Genomic DNA, 14,252 nt, shown 5'->3' with positions numbered 1-14,252 from the left:
CACTGGGATGCGGGGGTGTCCCTGCCCGCCCTACAGCGCAGCCGTCACCATCAGGACGGGCCGCTGCCCTGCCCCCAGGGCCAAGGCCGGACGCACTCAACAGAGAGGAACCGAATGAATGAGCAGCCAGTAAAATGAGAGCGCATTCAAACATGACCCCCTAACGTAAGCAGGGGAAGGACTCCCGTCTACAGCGAACAATGCTCAGAAAGGAAGATCCTCAGCCTCGAGCCCCGCGGCCAGCACGGCCCGCTGGCAGCCCCATGCTACAGGCGCTGGTCCAACACTCACGCTCGCCACGGTCCCCAGCCGCCAGTCAGAACACACCCAAACCCATCCCAACCCAGCCCAAAGCACACGGTTTCACTGCATTCTTTGGAAAAGTAAGCGTTTCTTAAATTTCTGGGCAATACATACATAAATTTCAACTTCTGTGCTACAAATAAACATAAACCAAGTTAAAAGTCAGAAATGGCAGGCTTGGAAAAAATATCTGTAACACACACATCTATAGCCATTACAGCTCATAAGCAAAGTGTTATTACTACTGATCCTTAAAAAGAACCACCCAAAATGGGAGAAAATATTTGCAAACAATACAGTTGACCAGGGTTTAACATCCAAAATATACAAACAGTTCATAAAACTCAACATTGAAAAACCAAACACCTCAATCAAAAATTGGGCAGAAGACCTAAACAGACATTGCTCCAAAAAAGACACAGATGGCTAAGAGGCACGTGAAAAGATGCTCAACATCGCTAATTATCAGAGAAATGCAGATCAAAACTACAGTGAGATATCACCTCATACCGGTCAGAATGGCCACCGTCAAAAAGTCTACAAGCAGTAAACGCTGCAGAGGGTGTGGAGAGAAGGGAACCCTCCTACACTATTGGTGGGAATGTAAGTTGGTGCAGCCACTATGGAGAACAGTATGGAGATTCCTCAAAAACTAAAATTAGAGTTGCCATATCATCCAGCAATCCCGCCCATGGGCATATATCCAGAGAAAACTCTAATTAGAAAAGATACATGCACCCAGTGGTCACAGCAGCACTATTCACAATAGCCAAGACGTGGAAACAACCTGAATGTCCATCAACAGAGGAACGGATAAAGAAGATGTGGTGTACACACACACACACACACACACACACACACACACACACACACACACACACACACACGAATACTACTCAGACATAAAAAAGAATGAAATAACGCCATCTGCAGCAACACGGGCGGACCCAGAGATGATCATACTGAGTGAAGTCAGTCAGAGAGAGACAGGTATCATGTTAACACTTATGTGTGGAACCTAAAAAATAATACAACTGAACCCATTTACAAAACAAAAAAGATTCACAGACACAGACAAAAAAACAACAACTTATGGTTACCAAAGGGAAATTAGGAGTATGGGATTAACAGATACAAACTACTATACATAAAATCGATAAGCAGGGCTTCCCTGGTGGCACAGTGGTTGAGAGTCTGCCTGCCAATGCAGGGGACGCGGGTTCGAGCCCTGGTGTGGGAGGATCCTACATGTCGCGGAGAAACTAAGCCCATGCGCCACGGCTGCCGGGTCTGTGCTCTAGAGCCCGCGAGCCACAACTACTGAAGCCTGCACGCCTGGAGCCTGTGCTCTGCAACGAGAGAGGCCACCGCAATGAGTGGCCCCCGCTCACCGCAACTAGAGAAAAGCCTGCATGCAGCAATGAAGACCCAACGCAACCAAAAATAAATTTAAGAAAAAAAAAATCGACAAGCAGTAAGGATTTACTACAGCACAGGGAACTATATTCAATATCTTGTAATAACCTATAATGGAAAATAACCTGAAAATATATATATATATATAACACTGAATCACTTTGCTGTGCACCTGGAACTAACACAATAATATAAATCAACTATACTTCAACTAAAATAAAACCACCTAAGAGGAAAATGAATAAGGAAGTGAAAAGAAATTCTACAAAGGATGGGACTTCCCTGGCGGTCCAGTGGTCAGGACTCCGTGCCTCCACTGCGGAGGGCCTGGTTTCGATCCCTGGTCAGGGAACCAAGATCCCACAAGCTGCGCGGTGCAGCCAAAAAAAAAAAGAAAAAGAAAAAAGAAATTTCACAAAAGGAAAAATACAAGCAGACGATAAACTCTCTGAAGGGCATGACCTCGTGAGTAGGGAAATGTAAATCAAGCCCAAGTGCCTTCCCCCCTCCAGTGAAAAACAAGTTTGTTTTTTTTCACTAGCATTTAGTACATTGTTCCATTTCTGGAGAGGAGGGACAAGTGTCTATGTATGTGTTTGTGAGGATGTCTGTTGACACTTGGGCGAAGCAAGGCAGGACACACAGCAGACTGCCCCGAGGGGTCACCACTGGGGATGGAAGCAGGTGGACAGCTACAGACTGTTGGTTGTTTTACTTTAGAAAGAAAGAAGTGGTGAGTTTGTGAGGGATTCCAACTGTGAACTTACCAGAACCCCCTCGCTCAGAGTCTCTTGGAGTGAGCCCTCTGCTCTTGAGGAACCGGTGAACTCCAACTTTACGGTCCCACAGTGAGGAGGAGGCCAAGGACACTGGGCCCCAGGGGGCGGGGGCAGGCAGGGGAGCCAGGTCGCAGGCAGGCCCCACTCGGCCTGTCCTGTGCGGAAGCGGAGCGGGAGGCACACGCCTGCCCGCCCTCCCTTCAGGCCCCCCAGGCCCTGCCAGGCCCCTGCCTCTCCCCCAGGGCGGCAAGCTTCCCAACAGCTGGCCCTCTGAGTCTGTTCCCAGCACCAAGGAGGTCCAGTGACCCCTCCGACACCCGCACTAACACAGACCTCTAACCAGGAAGAGCCAGACCCTGCGGAGCCTGCAAGGCCCTCACCTGGCCGGCCGGCGGCCTTCCTGGCTCTGCACCCTCTGGCCTCCGCACCAGCCTCAGCACTGTCCCGTGGACACACCGGCAACCCCTTCGGCCTCTGCACCCACCACCCCATGTTCCCAAGCCCCTCGATCCTGGTGGCCACGGCTTTCTCAGGCCTCTGCTCACGGGCTGTGCCGAGCACACCACACACAATGGCAACGTCTGCTTCCCACGTGTGGAATCCTTATTCGCTGTGCCTGCTGTGAGCCTCACAGGTGGGGGGGGCGGGGGGGCTTTGCTCTGCTCACAGCTGCACCCCCGGTGCCTACAACAGTGCCTGGGACCAGGTAGGTGCTGGGTAAGCACCTACAGAACGAATAACTGATCCATTTGTTTGTTCAACCGATGAAATAAAATCCCCTACTTTTGGAAGTGTACACTGCTTCCAAGTTCTTACTATTATAAATACAATAATGAACACTTTTTTCAACTAAACAATAAACTAGTAAGACAAGGTAGCTCTTCTATCTTGAGATAACTATATATATAAAAACTCATTTTAAAGTACTACATTGGACACTTTGTGGTACTGGGTCAAAAACAAACATACTAGCACAAGGAAATAAGGCCTCAAAGTTGATCCATTTGTACTAAAGGTAAGATCAAGGAAGCTTTCAAAACCAAGGGCAAAGAAGAGTTATTTACTAAAGACGTTAAGGTAACTGTAAAAGAAGTTAGAGGGGCCGGGGAGGAAGAAACGATCCCAGGGCTGAAGGAATCTCCATCCAGCCTACTCAGGGTGCCAACTCCCCCTAAACTCGAGGGGCCCCTCCCTGCTACTGAAGCTGTGACACGGAGATGAAGGTGATGGCCCGTGCTTCCTCAGGAGCTGGCTAAGTGCTGGAACGTGAGGTTCCTGCTCCCCTACCCCCGGTGCTACGGGACACTTCCCTTGCGAGAGGAAGCCTATAAGCCCCTGTCCCGTGTTAGAGACACGCACACAGGCTCGTCCACAGCCCCACAGCACCACAGCACAGGCGGGGAGCAGGCGGGCGCCAGGCCCACAGCCAAGCGGAGGGCAGTGAACGGGGGCCGAAGGCTGAACGTCCGTGCGAGCTGGAAGAGCCGAGGGGTGAGGAGGCAGACGTCCGGGGCCAGGGCACGGCCTGCTGCGGAGTGCGGGCACCCCGTCCCTCTGCTGCTGCACAGACGCCGAGCCCTCACAAGGCTCCAGGGGTGGCGGGATCCAGCAGAGAGACAGGAGGGCCTGCGCCACAGCACAGGGAAGACGCCGATGGGCCTCGGCAGGGCGACCAATCACGCCACGGGGGACGCGCACCCGCCGGCCCACGGGCAGCCCGAGGGGAGAGCCCGGCCATGAGGACTCATGCCGACGTGAAGTAGCGCAGAGGCCCTGCGGCCTGGAAGTCACAAAGCCCCAGTCACACAGCCTGCTGGGTCTTATGTTACGTTAGACTTTGAAAAATGGTGAGTTACTCGATCTAGTGTTTGTTGTGAACGAGTGCTTTGTTTGTTCCAGTGATGAGTGCCTCTGAGCCCAGTTCTCTGAGTCTGGACCAGAGCACGGAACAAAGGAGCAGAGAATAAAGGCCTCTCCCCACCCTCACGCCAGATGCACTGCCTACGGTTCAGTTTCAGCAAATACGAACTGTTCAAAAAACAACAAGCTCTTACCTTCGTTACAGGCTAGGTGGGCAAAAAAAGCAATGATCTGCACTGTTTTACCAAGCCCAGCTTCATCTGCCAATACGCCATTGAGGTTCTTCCGGTAGAGCTTGGCCAGCCAGTCCAGGCCAATCTTCTGGTAGTCTCTGAGGGCGCCGTACAGAAGAGCCGGAGCGTTCAACTTCACCTGCAGGGGCAGACGGGCCCAACAGGCACATCTCAGAACAACCATTACAACTGTTGCCAGATCAGTCATACGATAAGCCTACTGGAAAGCCACAAAGATGATTTACAGGTAACAGGAAAAGAAAGATCCTTAATTGTTTTTCCTGACAACTTCTGCCGTTGGGATAAAGAGCTCATTTGGAGGGAGGTAGCTTTTCCCCTTAACAGAGACACCATCCCTCACACAGGGCACAGCAGCTCACCGCGGTGCTGATCCGAGCGCTGCCCTTGGGCAGGATGGCTTCGGCCACAGCGGTCACTTCCGCGATGTCCTTTGTGTGAGGCTTCCCGACAACCACTCTCTCTGTGGCTTTAAACTGGTCCATGATGAACAGCGAGTCGATGAGAACCACACCCTTCCGGCTCTCCCGGTCACCCGAGCAGTCTTCCATGTCTGTGATCAATGGAAAAACGGGATTTGTGAGGTTTGAGAGGCTGTGATAGTATTATGAGGCCACTTAACATGACAAAAAAAAGAGAGAGAAGAGAAAAAAGAAAGGGAGTTGCTAGAACCCAAACACTTCAAAGACAGAACTGAGCAGCAAATTTTTGTTTTTAATCCACTTTAGATAGTTAACAATGTATCCAGATAGACAGGTACGAACTCTTATGGAGTTTGTAGGACGGCTCTGGAAGGCCCTTGGGTGAAGTTCGAAAATGTCTGTGCAGCAACAGGAGCTAGTATCACCCAGAGATTTACAGCCATCTAAGGGTTTAGTGACTGCCCTCCACCACCAAGAATGGAAGGATCAGAAGCATCCTAGTTTGGGCAAGCAAGGGGGCCACCGGCCCCCCCTGGAGTCCTGCTGCAGCGTGGGGTCCGGCAAGCCCTGGCCTCCCCGCAGAATCTTCTGGGCCCCTCCCTTGCTGCCCCCCGCAGACAGCCACGTCTATGGACCAGAACAGGGGGGATGAAAACAACACGTGGACTCTTCCGGGGCGTAGTCTGTGTACCTCCTTGGAACTCCAATAAAAGTCAAGTAAAGTCCTTAAACTGGGTGTGTTAAATTAAACAAACACAGCACAGCCTGGATAAATGATAAAACCTAGGCCCGTAAAATGTGTATAAATCTGGAGAAGAGTATTTCTACATTGTCCACAACTTGATCAAGTACTCTGATAATTATGCCAAGTTAACCAATAAAAATAAAAAGCACAGAATTTAATGAAACTATTAATATAAACTTTCATATTAAATATATTTTCAACTTTTTATCAGACTGAAAGAAGTGAAGGTAATTCTGAAACTCTGTTTTAAGCACCCTTCCTCTGTTAAGTATTCTGGCTTTTGTTTTCAAAGCTGAATTCTTCCAAGATGTTAAAACAGACCTTCGTCTTCACTTGTCTCTTCACTGTCAGGTTTAGGTTGGGGCCACTGGAAATTCGGCAGAAAGGCACCTTCATACAGCTTCATCAAATCAATTAAGGGCAATTCAGCTGGAAAGGATTGTAGGAAGAAAGATTATTTTACACCAATAGTGTCAGCAGGGAAGAAAACACAGTCAGGAGAAGGGCCCTTTCATATACAGTTGACCTTGAACAACTCCGGGGTTAGCGTTGCCGACCCTGCAGTGGAAAACCCGAGTGTAACTTAGTCTGCTCTCCTTGTACGAGGTTCCTCCACACCCGACCAACCGTGGATCGTGTACCACTGTAGTGTTTACTATTGGAAAAAATCCACGTGTAAGTAAGTGGACCTGTGCAGTTCACACCCGTGCTGTTCAGGGGTCAGACGTATATTCCTTTTCCTAGCTTTAAATTAATTCCTTGGGAAATGTATGTATTTTTTAAAAGCACATTTATTTTTTTCCAAAAACTAATAATGATTGCCCGTTACTGATACAAGATATACGACCTTTTCTTTATAAAGATGAGAATCTTTGAAATGAAGAAACTCAACTTTTATTCATAAAGGAACAAATACTCCTGAAATAATCTTAATAAATGTACAGTAAAATCTACAGATTAATAAACGAAAATATAAAACTACCACTGATAGAAATAATCAGTGGAGATGATACATAAAAATACGAAACATCAAGTAAAAGTCAAAAATGAAACAAAAAATGTTCAAAAAAGATGATAAAATATTGCTATAGACTTTTTGTATAAAGAGCTCACCCTAACTGATCAAACAGCCCACCACACGAAAGCCCAATGGGAGAGGGATATGGAGCTGTCTCACACACAAAATACTCGAAAGGGCTCATAAAGTACCTCTTTAACTGAGCACCTCCAGAAACCAGTGCGCCGTGTATCCCCCACTGCATGGCAACCACCTTAAAACCGGAATGCTGGATGAACATAACGAATCGAACAGTCTCAACACTGCGGGTGATGGTATAAACGGCTTAACTTTTCTGGAAACCAGTATGAAAAGCTGAAGAGCTTTAAATTTCATGCCCTCTGACGTCACTATTTCCCACTCCATGGGTCTGTCCAGGGGAGTAATCGGAAACTTGGACCCAGGTTTGTATTCAAACACAGTTCCACTGGGTGTTATATATAACAAGGCAACGAACGCTGTGAGCTGTGTACCTGTGATACATAAGCCTTTCTGCACGTACACCGTATGTCCATAAAATCTGTGGTCAAAGTAACCAACGCCACAGAGAAGTACCCCAGAAGAACAGTATTGAGGGCTCTCTTCGTTTAAGACTTATAATCCAGTGACTTCACTTGCTCATGATTTAAACTATTCGTCATATGGGGCTGATAGGTAGATACGTGATAAAGCGAAGACCAACTGTGGAAGGGAGGTGGCGGGTGTATGGGCGTTCGTAATAAGGTTCTTCAACTTTTCTGTTTGCATGTTTTCATAACAAAATGTAGGGAAATGTACATATACATCATATAATGGCTATCAAAGTAGGAAAAAAAGAAAAGAGCAGAAACAACTGAAAAACTACCTCAAGAATAAGATAATTCGTAAGGTGTCTTGGAACAAACAACTCACAGGAATCAACAGCCTTCACACATATAAACTAGTTTGAAGATAAAATGGGAAAGAAGATTCTCTTTAGACAGAGAGTATTTCTATACTTCTTTAGATAGAAAGTATTTAAATACTTAGAATTTAGGTTTTAAAAAATTCACAACATCTACATAAAGAAAGTGCTGAAAGGTTCAAGAGGGGCACGAGAGGAGACCCGACCAGGAAGAGGCACCCCAGTGAATGGACGAAGATGTGCCCCGGTGACACGGCTCCCTGCGGTCACAGCCTGGTCAGTTCCCCTGAGTGGCCAGGGATAACCAGGGTGATCGCCTGCTGTGGGACACCAGCCATCGTGCCACCCCGTCCTGAGGACGCTCGAACAGCCACCCGGAGAAGTCCCTGTGTAGGGGGACTGGGCTCGCCTGCCAACAACCATCCACCCGGCCAGCTAGGGGGCCAGCTGGGGTGGACCGGAGGCTGGGCCTGCTGACGGCCGCATTTCCGTGAGACCCGAGCCAGAAGCACCCGGCCGGGCTGCTCCCAATCCCTGCCCTACAGGAAGGGGTAGAGTAGCTCCAAGTTAACACAGACTCTACCAAGTCAGGGATGCACACGAGAATCAGAAAGGCCTGCAACAAGAATGCAAGACAAGGTGTAGCTCAAAGGCTAAGAGAAGAGATAAAACAGAACACTGGATTTGAACCAAGCAGTCGTGACCAACCACCACAAGCTACTGCCTTTCCGGGTGAAAATGTCCCTCTCAAATCAAGAACAAGCCGAAGGCCGGGAAATCCCCTGGCGGTCCAGTAGTGAGGACTCCACATGCTTTCACTGCTGACGGCTCGGGTGCAATCCCTGGTCGGGGAACTAAAGATCCCACAAGCTGTGTGGTGTATCCAAAAAAAAAAAGAACAAGCCAAAGGTGCCCACCATCAGCACCTCTATTTCTACACTTTATTGCAAGGAACGGTAATAGAAGGACCAGGATTATAAAGAAAAAACTGTTATTCTTCAGAGATGAAGAGGTTGTATACACACAAGTAATGTGAGAATTTAGCACAGCTGCTGGATTTAAGATCAGTAAATAAAAATCAACTGCATTTCTACAGACCAGCAACAAATTAAAACGTATTCTTAAAAAAAAACACTGGGGCTTCCCTGGTGGCGCAGTGGTTGAGAGTCCGCCTGCCGATGCAGGGGACACGGGTTCGTGCCCCGGTCCGGGAAGATCCCACATGCCCCGGAGCGGCTGGGCCCGTGAGCCATGGCCGCTGAGCCTGCGCGTCCGGAGCCTGTGCTCCGCAACGGGAGAGGCCACAACAGTGAGAGGCCTGCATATCGCCACAAAAAAAAAAAAAAAAAAAAAAAAAAACACTGACTACGACTTCAAAAACTATAATGCACCTAGAAATAAATCTAATAAAAATATGCAACCATAAAATGTTAGCGGAAGCTATTAAAGGAGATCTAAGTAAACGGAGAGGCTACTTCGATCATAGGTTGGAAAAGCTCTTCATAGAGATGCAATTCTCACCAAACACCCACTAATTCAACCACATTTGAATCAAAATCCCCAAGCAGTTTTTCTCTGAAACTTGATAAACTGATACTGAGCTGTATCTAAAATAGACCCAAATTAGTCAAAGCTCTCCTAAAAAAGAATAAGGCAGAAGGACTGACCTAGCTACGCCTCAAGAATTATTATAAGGCTAGAGTAATCAAGGGAGTGTGGTATTGGTACAAACTGACCAGTAAAACAATGAAGGTCCCAGAAAGAGCCGTGCGTATCAGGAAAACGTGACTAACACGTGAGCCGGCACTGAGCATCACTGAGGAACGATGGCCTTTTCAAATGGCACGGGGTGAGTTAGTTAACCATTTGGGGAAAAAAAAAGAAACTGCACTCTTATTTCACACTAGAGACAAAAGTGATTCTTGGTGGATTACAAACATCCATACGAGCGTAAAACAAAAATTTTTAGACGATGAACAAAGACATCCTTTTGATCCTGAGGTTAAAAAAACTTCTTTTAAACAACACGGACAAACCCAACTACACTAAAATTAAGAACACCTGTTCCTCAAAAGGCACCATAAAGAGAAGGAAGACCCACCCCAGACTGGAAAAAGGTTACTAGGACACACGTCACTGACAAGGCAACGTGTCCAGAACACAGGAAGAACACCCAGAGTCAGTACAGAAGAGAAAACCCAAAACCAAGTGGGCGAGGACAGCTGTGAGAAGACGCTGCGCCTCGTGGCTCACGCTCCCCCACCACAGGCGGACACCACCAGGCGCTCCTGGGATGCAGGGCCCGGCCCAGCACTCCAACCACGGCGGGGCGCCGCCTCGTGTGTGCACGGCCCGCAAGCCGGCCCCCCTGCTCTGAGCACAGACGCCCGAGCATGTGCGCACAGGACACACGAGAGTGCTGCAGGCAGCGCCGCCTGCGAGGACGAGCGCAGGGAAACCGCCGAACTGCCCGCCAACAGCACAACCGCTAACCCGTGACACATGCACACAGACCACCATTCAGCCGCGGGCACTGCTTCCGTAGCAACACACCTCCACGAGGACGAAACTCGGAAACGGAACTGAGAAAGGCCAGTGGGTGAGCGTCCAGAGTGATTCCGCTTATACCAAGTTCTAAGACCCAAACAAAGCGGTACGTTCAGGATTCACGCAGGGGGAGGGGGAAACTGAGTGGAAGGAATGATGAACGCCAAGATCCAGGCCGCAGTCACCCGCTGGGACAAGGGCAGAGGCAGAATGGCGCTCTCTCCTACACTGGGCGGCGTGGCCGCTTACACCGCATGCAACCTATTGCGGTTTTCATACCTTACGTGTGTGTTTCAATAAATGTTTAATAGAGCATCACAGGAAGCCGCTCGGAGCCCACCTTCTCTGGCTAACTCCAACAGCTCCGCCTGGTGGTCCGCAGCCCCCTCCAGCGCCTCTTCCTCTGCAATCGTCTCCTCCTCGTCTTCCACTGGAATGGCCACCATCAAATGTCAGCGAGAGACCCCACGGCATCTTCCTCGCAATTACTCATGAAACGCTACAAGGCTCCAAAACTGTCATGCACAGCCATTAGAGAAGTGAAAACTAAGTCCTAATTTCTCAGGTTAAATCTGGAAGTGATAGTTTATTAAGTAAGCAAAAAACAAGGGACCATACTTTATACTTTCTCTTCCATTTCACAGTGTGAAACAGAGGCCGGTTTTCATCACATGACAGACCTACTCAGGCCAAAACAGGGAGCAATGTGGAACTTCCTGTCCACCTGCAGAGCCCACTACAGAAAGACCCACAAGCACGTTGTTCAGTGTCACTATGAATTCATCATCGCCCATTTCAGAGGCCCCAGCCCCTGCCCAGCTGAGGATTCCCCGAGCTCAGCTCCTGTCCGGCAGCTCCAGCCCTGCAACCCCACAGCCGGCTCCTGGTGGCCAAGAGTCCACCAGCACCCATGGCAGAGCCCCACCCGCCCTCGGGCCACCTCTCCATCTGAGCTGAGCCCTCACCACGGCACGCCTTCCCTCCCGCTGACTCCTGCCCCCAACACGCACGGCCTCTCCTCCCTACCGACAAAAGGCACACGCGTGCGCACACACGCACACGGTCCGACACCTTCCCTCCTCCACAATCCAACTCCTTGTCTCTCCACTGCAAAACCCCACCATCCACCAAGGCCCCCGGCCCCCAAGAGCATAAGCCACTGAACCACTGGACTCTCGTGGTCCAGGCGGCCCTCGACGCCCTGGCAGCACCTGGAGAGTGAGCTCTCCAGCTGCACGTTCAGAGAGCCCTGCAGACAGCCAAAGCACCAGGGGGACAGACCTTCATCATCGGTTAAAGATGTGCTTGCTTTTCTTTTTCTTCCAGGTATCCCCGAATCCTGTGACACAGAACACAAATCGTAAGCGTGAGATCTGAAAACACAGAATGAGAACCCAGAGCAGAACTGCAGTCAGCATGCACCCGGGAGGACCTGGGAGGCCGTGCCAGGCGTGTCCACGGCAGACACCGCAAAGGTGGGGAGGAGGCTGCGGGGAAGCAAGACGAAACCCACGCCTGCTCTTCCCAAACCACCAAGGTTAACACCCAGGTGAGCCTGAAGCTGGAAAGAACCAGCTGTAGGCCCAAGGGGGACTGCTCTCCAGCGAGAGAGAACGCTATTCATGCCTACAACTTCCTGCAGACAGACAACCCCTCGCACAGCGACACGACAGTCCCGAACTCACCACAAAGTTTTCCCGTAACGCATCAAGCCCTGTAGGTCTCGACTCTTTACCTAAAGAGACAGGTAACGCGATTCGCTTTCACTAAGGCAGTGGAGGAGGTGATGCTCCTCACACGACCATGGGCACCTGTGCCCGCCCCCCAAGGAGAGCAGAGGACAGCAAGGCGGGTCCCACCTCCCCCCTGCGACGCAGGGTGGCACAGCCACACCACCACGCCCGCTCTCGGCTTCAGCAGGAACCTAGTCTCCAACCTGGCAAAGCTTCTCGCTCATGACTTGCATAATCTTAGAGCTCCGTGACTTTCAACAGGGACCACTTCCTTCACCTCAGTTTCCTCATCAGTAAAAGGGAGGAATCCTCCCCGCCCCCTCCCCAGGTTTCCAGTGATGGGGTAGCTTCTGCTGAGCACCGTGGGATCAGCACGACGCCTAGACACGGGGACCGCGGAGGGGCGGGGGGCAAAGCCGGGGGAGTTCATCTCACTCTCCGGGGACACAGGGGACAGGCTCAGAACCTCAATCCCTAGAGCCCCCCAAAGTTGGTCACCCTGGGGCTTACTGACTCATACTAGTGAATCTCAGAAGAACTGAAATGCCAGGACCAGGCTGCTGAGGAAACAGCCTCGCGGGGGAGGCTCCACGGAAAGCCACGATGTCACAAGGCGACGGTGAGCAGAGAATCGAGCAAACACAGCCCGCAAAAGGGGAAGGCTTTTTAAAAAGTAATCATACCTTTCCGGGAAACTTTCTGGAAATTTAAAGCCTTCTTCCTTTTTTCTTCTAATTCTACTTGTAGTTTTATTTCCACAACCTAAAAGCAAAGAGTTAAATAAATAAGCATGTTACTAAGAAATGCAAGTTCTATATGTGAAAACATTAAACTCACGCATGGAGGCCAAAGCACAGCCGTCCCGACCCCATTCAGATTAGAGCTGACCCCTGGACAGCGCGGATTTGAACTGTGCAGGTCCACCGGTACTCAGATGTTTTCCGGTAGTAAATCCTACAGAGCTGCACGGTCCGCGGCTAGCTACACCCGCAGCCACGGAACCGCAGATGCAGAGGGCAGATAGATGACGAGCGGTGTGCAGAGTTTCAGCTGCACATAGGGTTGGCAGCCCTAACCCCCCACGCTGTTCAAAGAGAAATACTCAGTTTGGTACTCTTTCATTATTTTGTGTCCACTGCATCCTGCCCAAATTCTGTCAGACGGTAAGAAGAGAATTTTTACAAAAAGGAAGCGAGAGACAGAGCAAGCCACTCTGGAACTAAGCAGCCTTTAGTGACCTGCGCCAATACTAAACAGAACTACAGGAAGGGCCCCTCAGGAAGGCTCCCAGACACCACAGAGCGCGCAGGCCACGGCTGATGGGGATTTCGATGCACAAAGAGAAACACAGAGGCAGAACCAGGTCTCCTGATGAGCCAACAGCCCAGAGGTGCCCAGGAAGTGCGGGCACCCGCCTTTCCAAATGACGCCACAGGCTCCACCTGTGGGATTTCCCCATGGCACAGGCAGGCTGGGCTCAGAAGGCCGCCTCAGCAACCCCGACACAGTCTGTGCTCCCAGGAGCCCATCAAAATCTCAGAATTTACCTGTTCAATATTTGACCAAAAATATTCTATTTCTCTAGCAGTTGACGCAGCTATTCGTCTCAATCGGTTCTGTTCTTCTCTCCTTCCCCGCTCCTCCCGAAGCTGCTTCTCTTCGTGATGACGCACTACAGTTCTGACAAGCTAGTAAATGAAAGTCCAAGAATTTTACGTTGTGCGCTGTGTCATGCTATCAGAAAAAAGATACATAACGTTTCTTTAAAATCTTCTCAGCCCGTAACTACATATAATCCAGAGAGACACACCCGCACCTGCTCTAAGGGCGCGTGGGACAAATGCTGATTCCAGTGCAAACCACCACCAACGGTCTGCCTGACTTTCCTACAAGTGTTGTTTTACCAAATACACGTATTTTTCTCCAAAATGGAATATCACACTGTGCTACAATCGTCCTTTCCCCCTTTAATATGGGGAATATCTTTCCATCAATCAACACAGATCAAAATCATTTTTAATACGTATCATTTCCACTGCGTGAATGCAGCCAAATTTAACTCCTAGGATTAAAAAAGTTGGGTTGGGATAATTCACATTTTTTAAGGCTTTTGCTTTAAATTGCCAAACCGCTTTCCAGAATTTCTACTCTTTACCTCCTCACCAGCTGTACCTCCAAAAGGTGCAGAGAAGTAACTCAGAAAGGGACACATCCTGAGCCCCGAGTGCAGCGGAGCTGCCAGCCCCTCAGCTCTCG

General features: G+C 49.7%; 1 protein-coding gene across 1 annotated transcript in view; it reads right to left on the bottom strand.

Moving 5' to 3' along the window:
* The window catches only part of EP400 (E1A binding protein p400), a 113,318-nt gene that overhangs the window by 57,358 nt on the left and 41,708 nt on the right, over positions 1-14,252 (bottom strand). The window contains 8 exon segments of the mRNA XM_032654075.1: positions 4,553-4,730; positions 4,972-5,162; positions 6,098-6,205; positions 10,604-10,693; positions 11,545-11,602; positions 11,949-11,998; positions 12,680-12,758; positions 13,544-13,684. Coding sequence (XP_032509966.1) covers positions 4,553-4,730; positions 4,972-5,162; positions 6,098-6,205; positions 10,604-10,693; positions 11,545-11,602; positions 11,949-11,998; positions 12,680-12,758; positions 13,544-13,684 — 895 coding nt within the window.

The sequence above is a fragment of the Phocoena sinus genome, chromosome 14, assembly GCF_008692025.1.
Source record: "Phocoena sinus isolate mPhoSin1 chromosome 14, mPhoSin1.pri, whole genome shotgun sequence".
Taxonomy (NCBI): Eukaryota; Metazoa; Chordata; class Mammalia; order Artiodactyla; family Phocoenidae; genus Phocoena; species Phocoena sinus.
The sequence above is the reverse complement of the archived record's forward strand: the minus strand, read 5'-3'. Positions and strand labels throughout refer to the sequence as shown.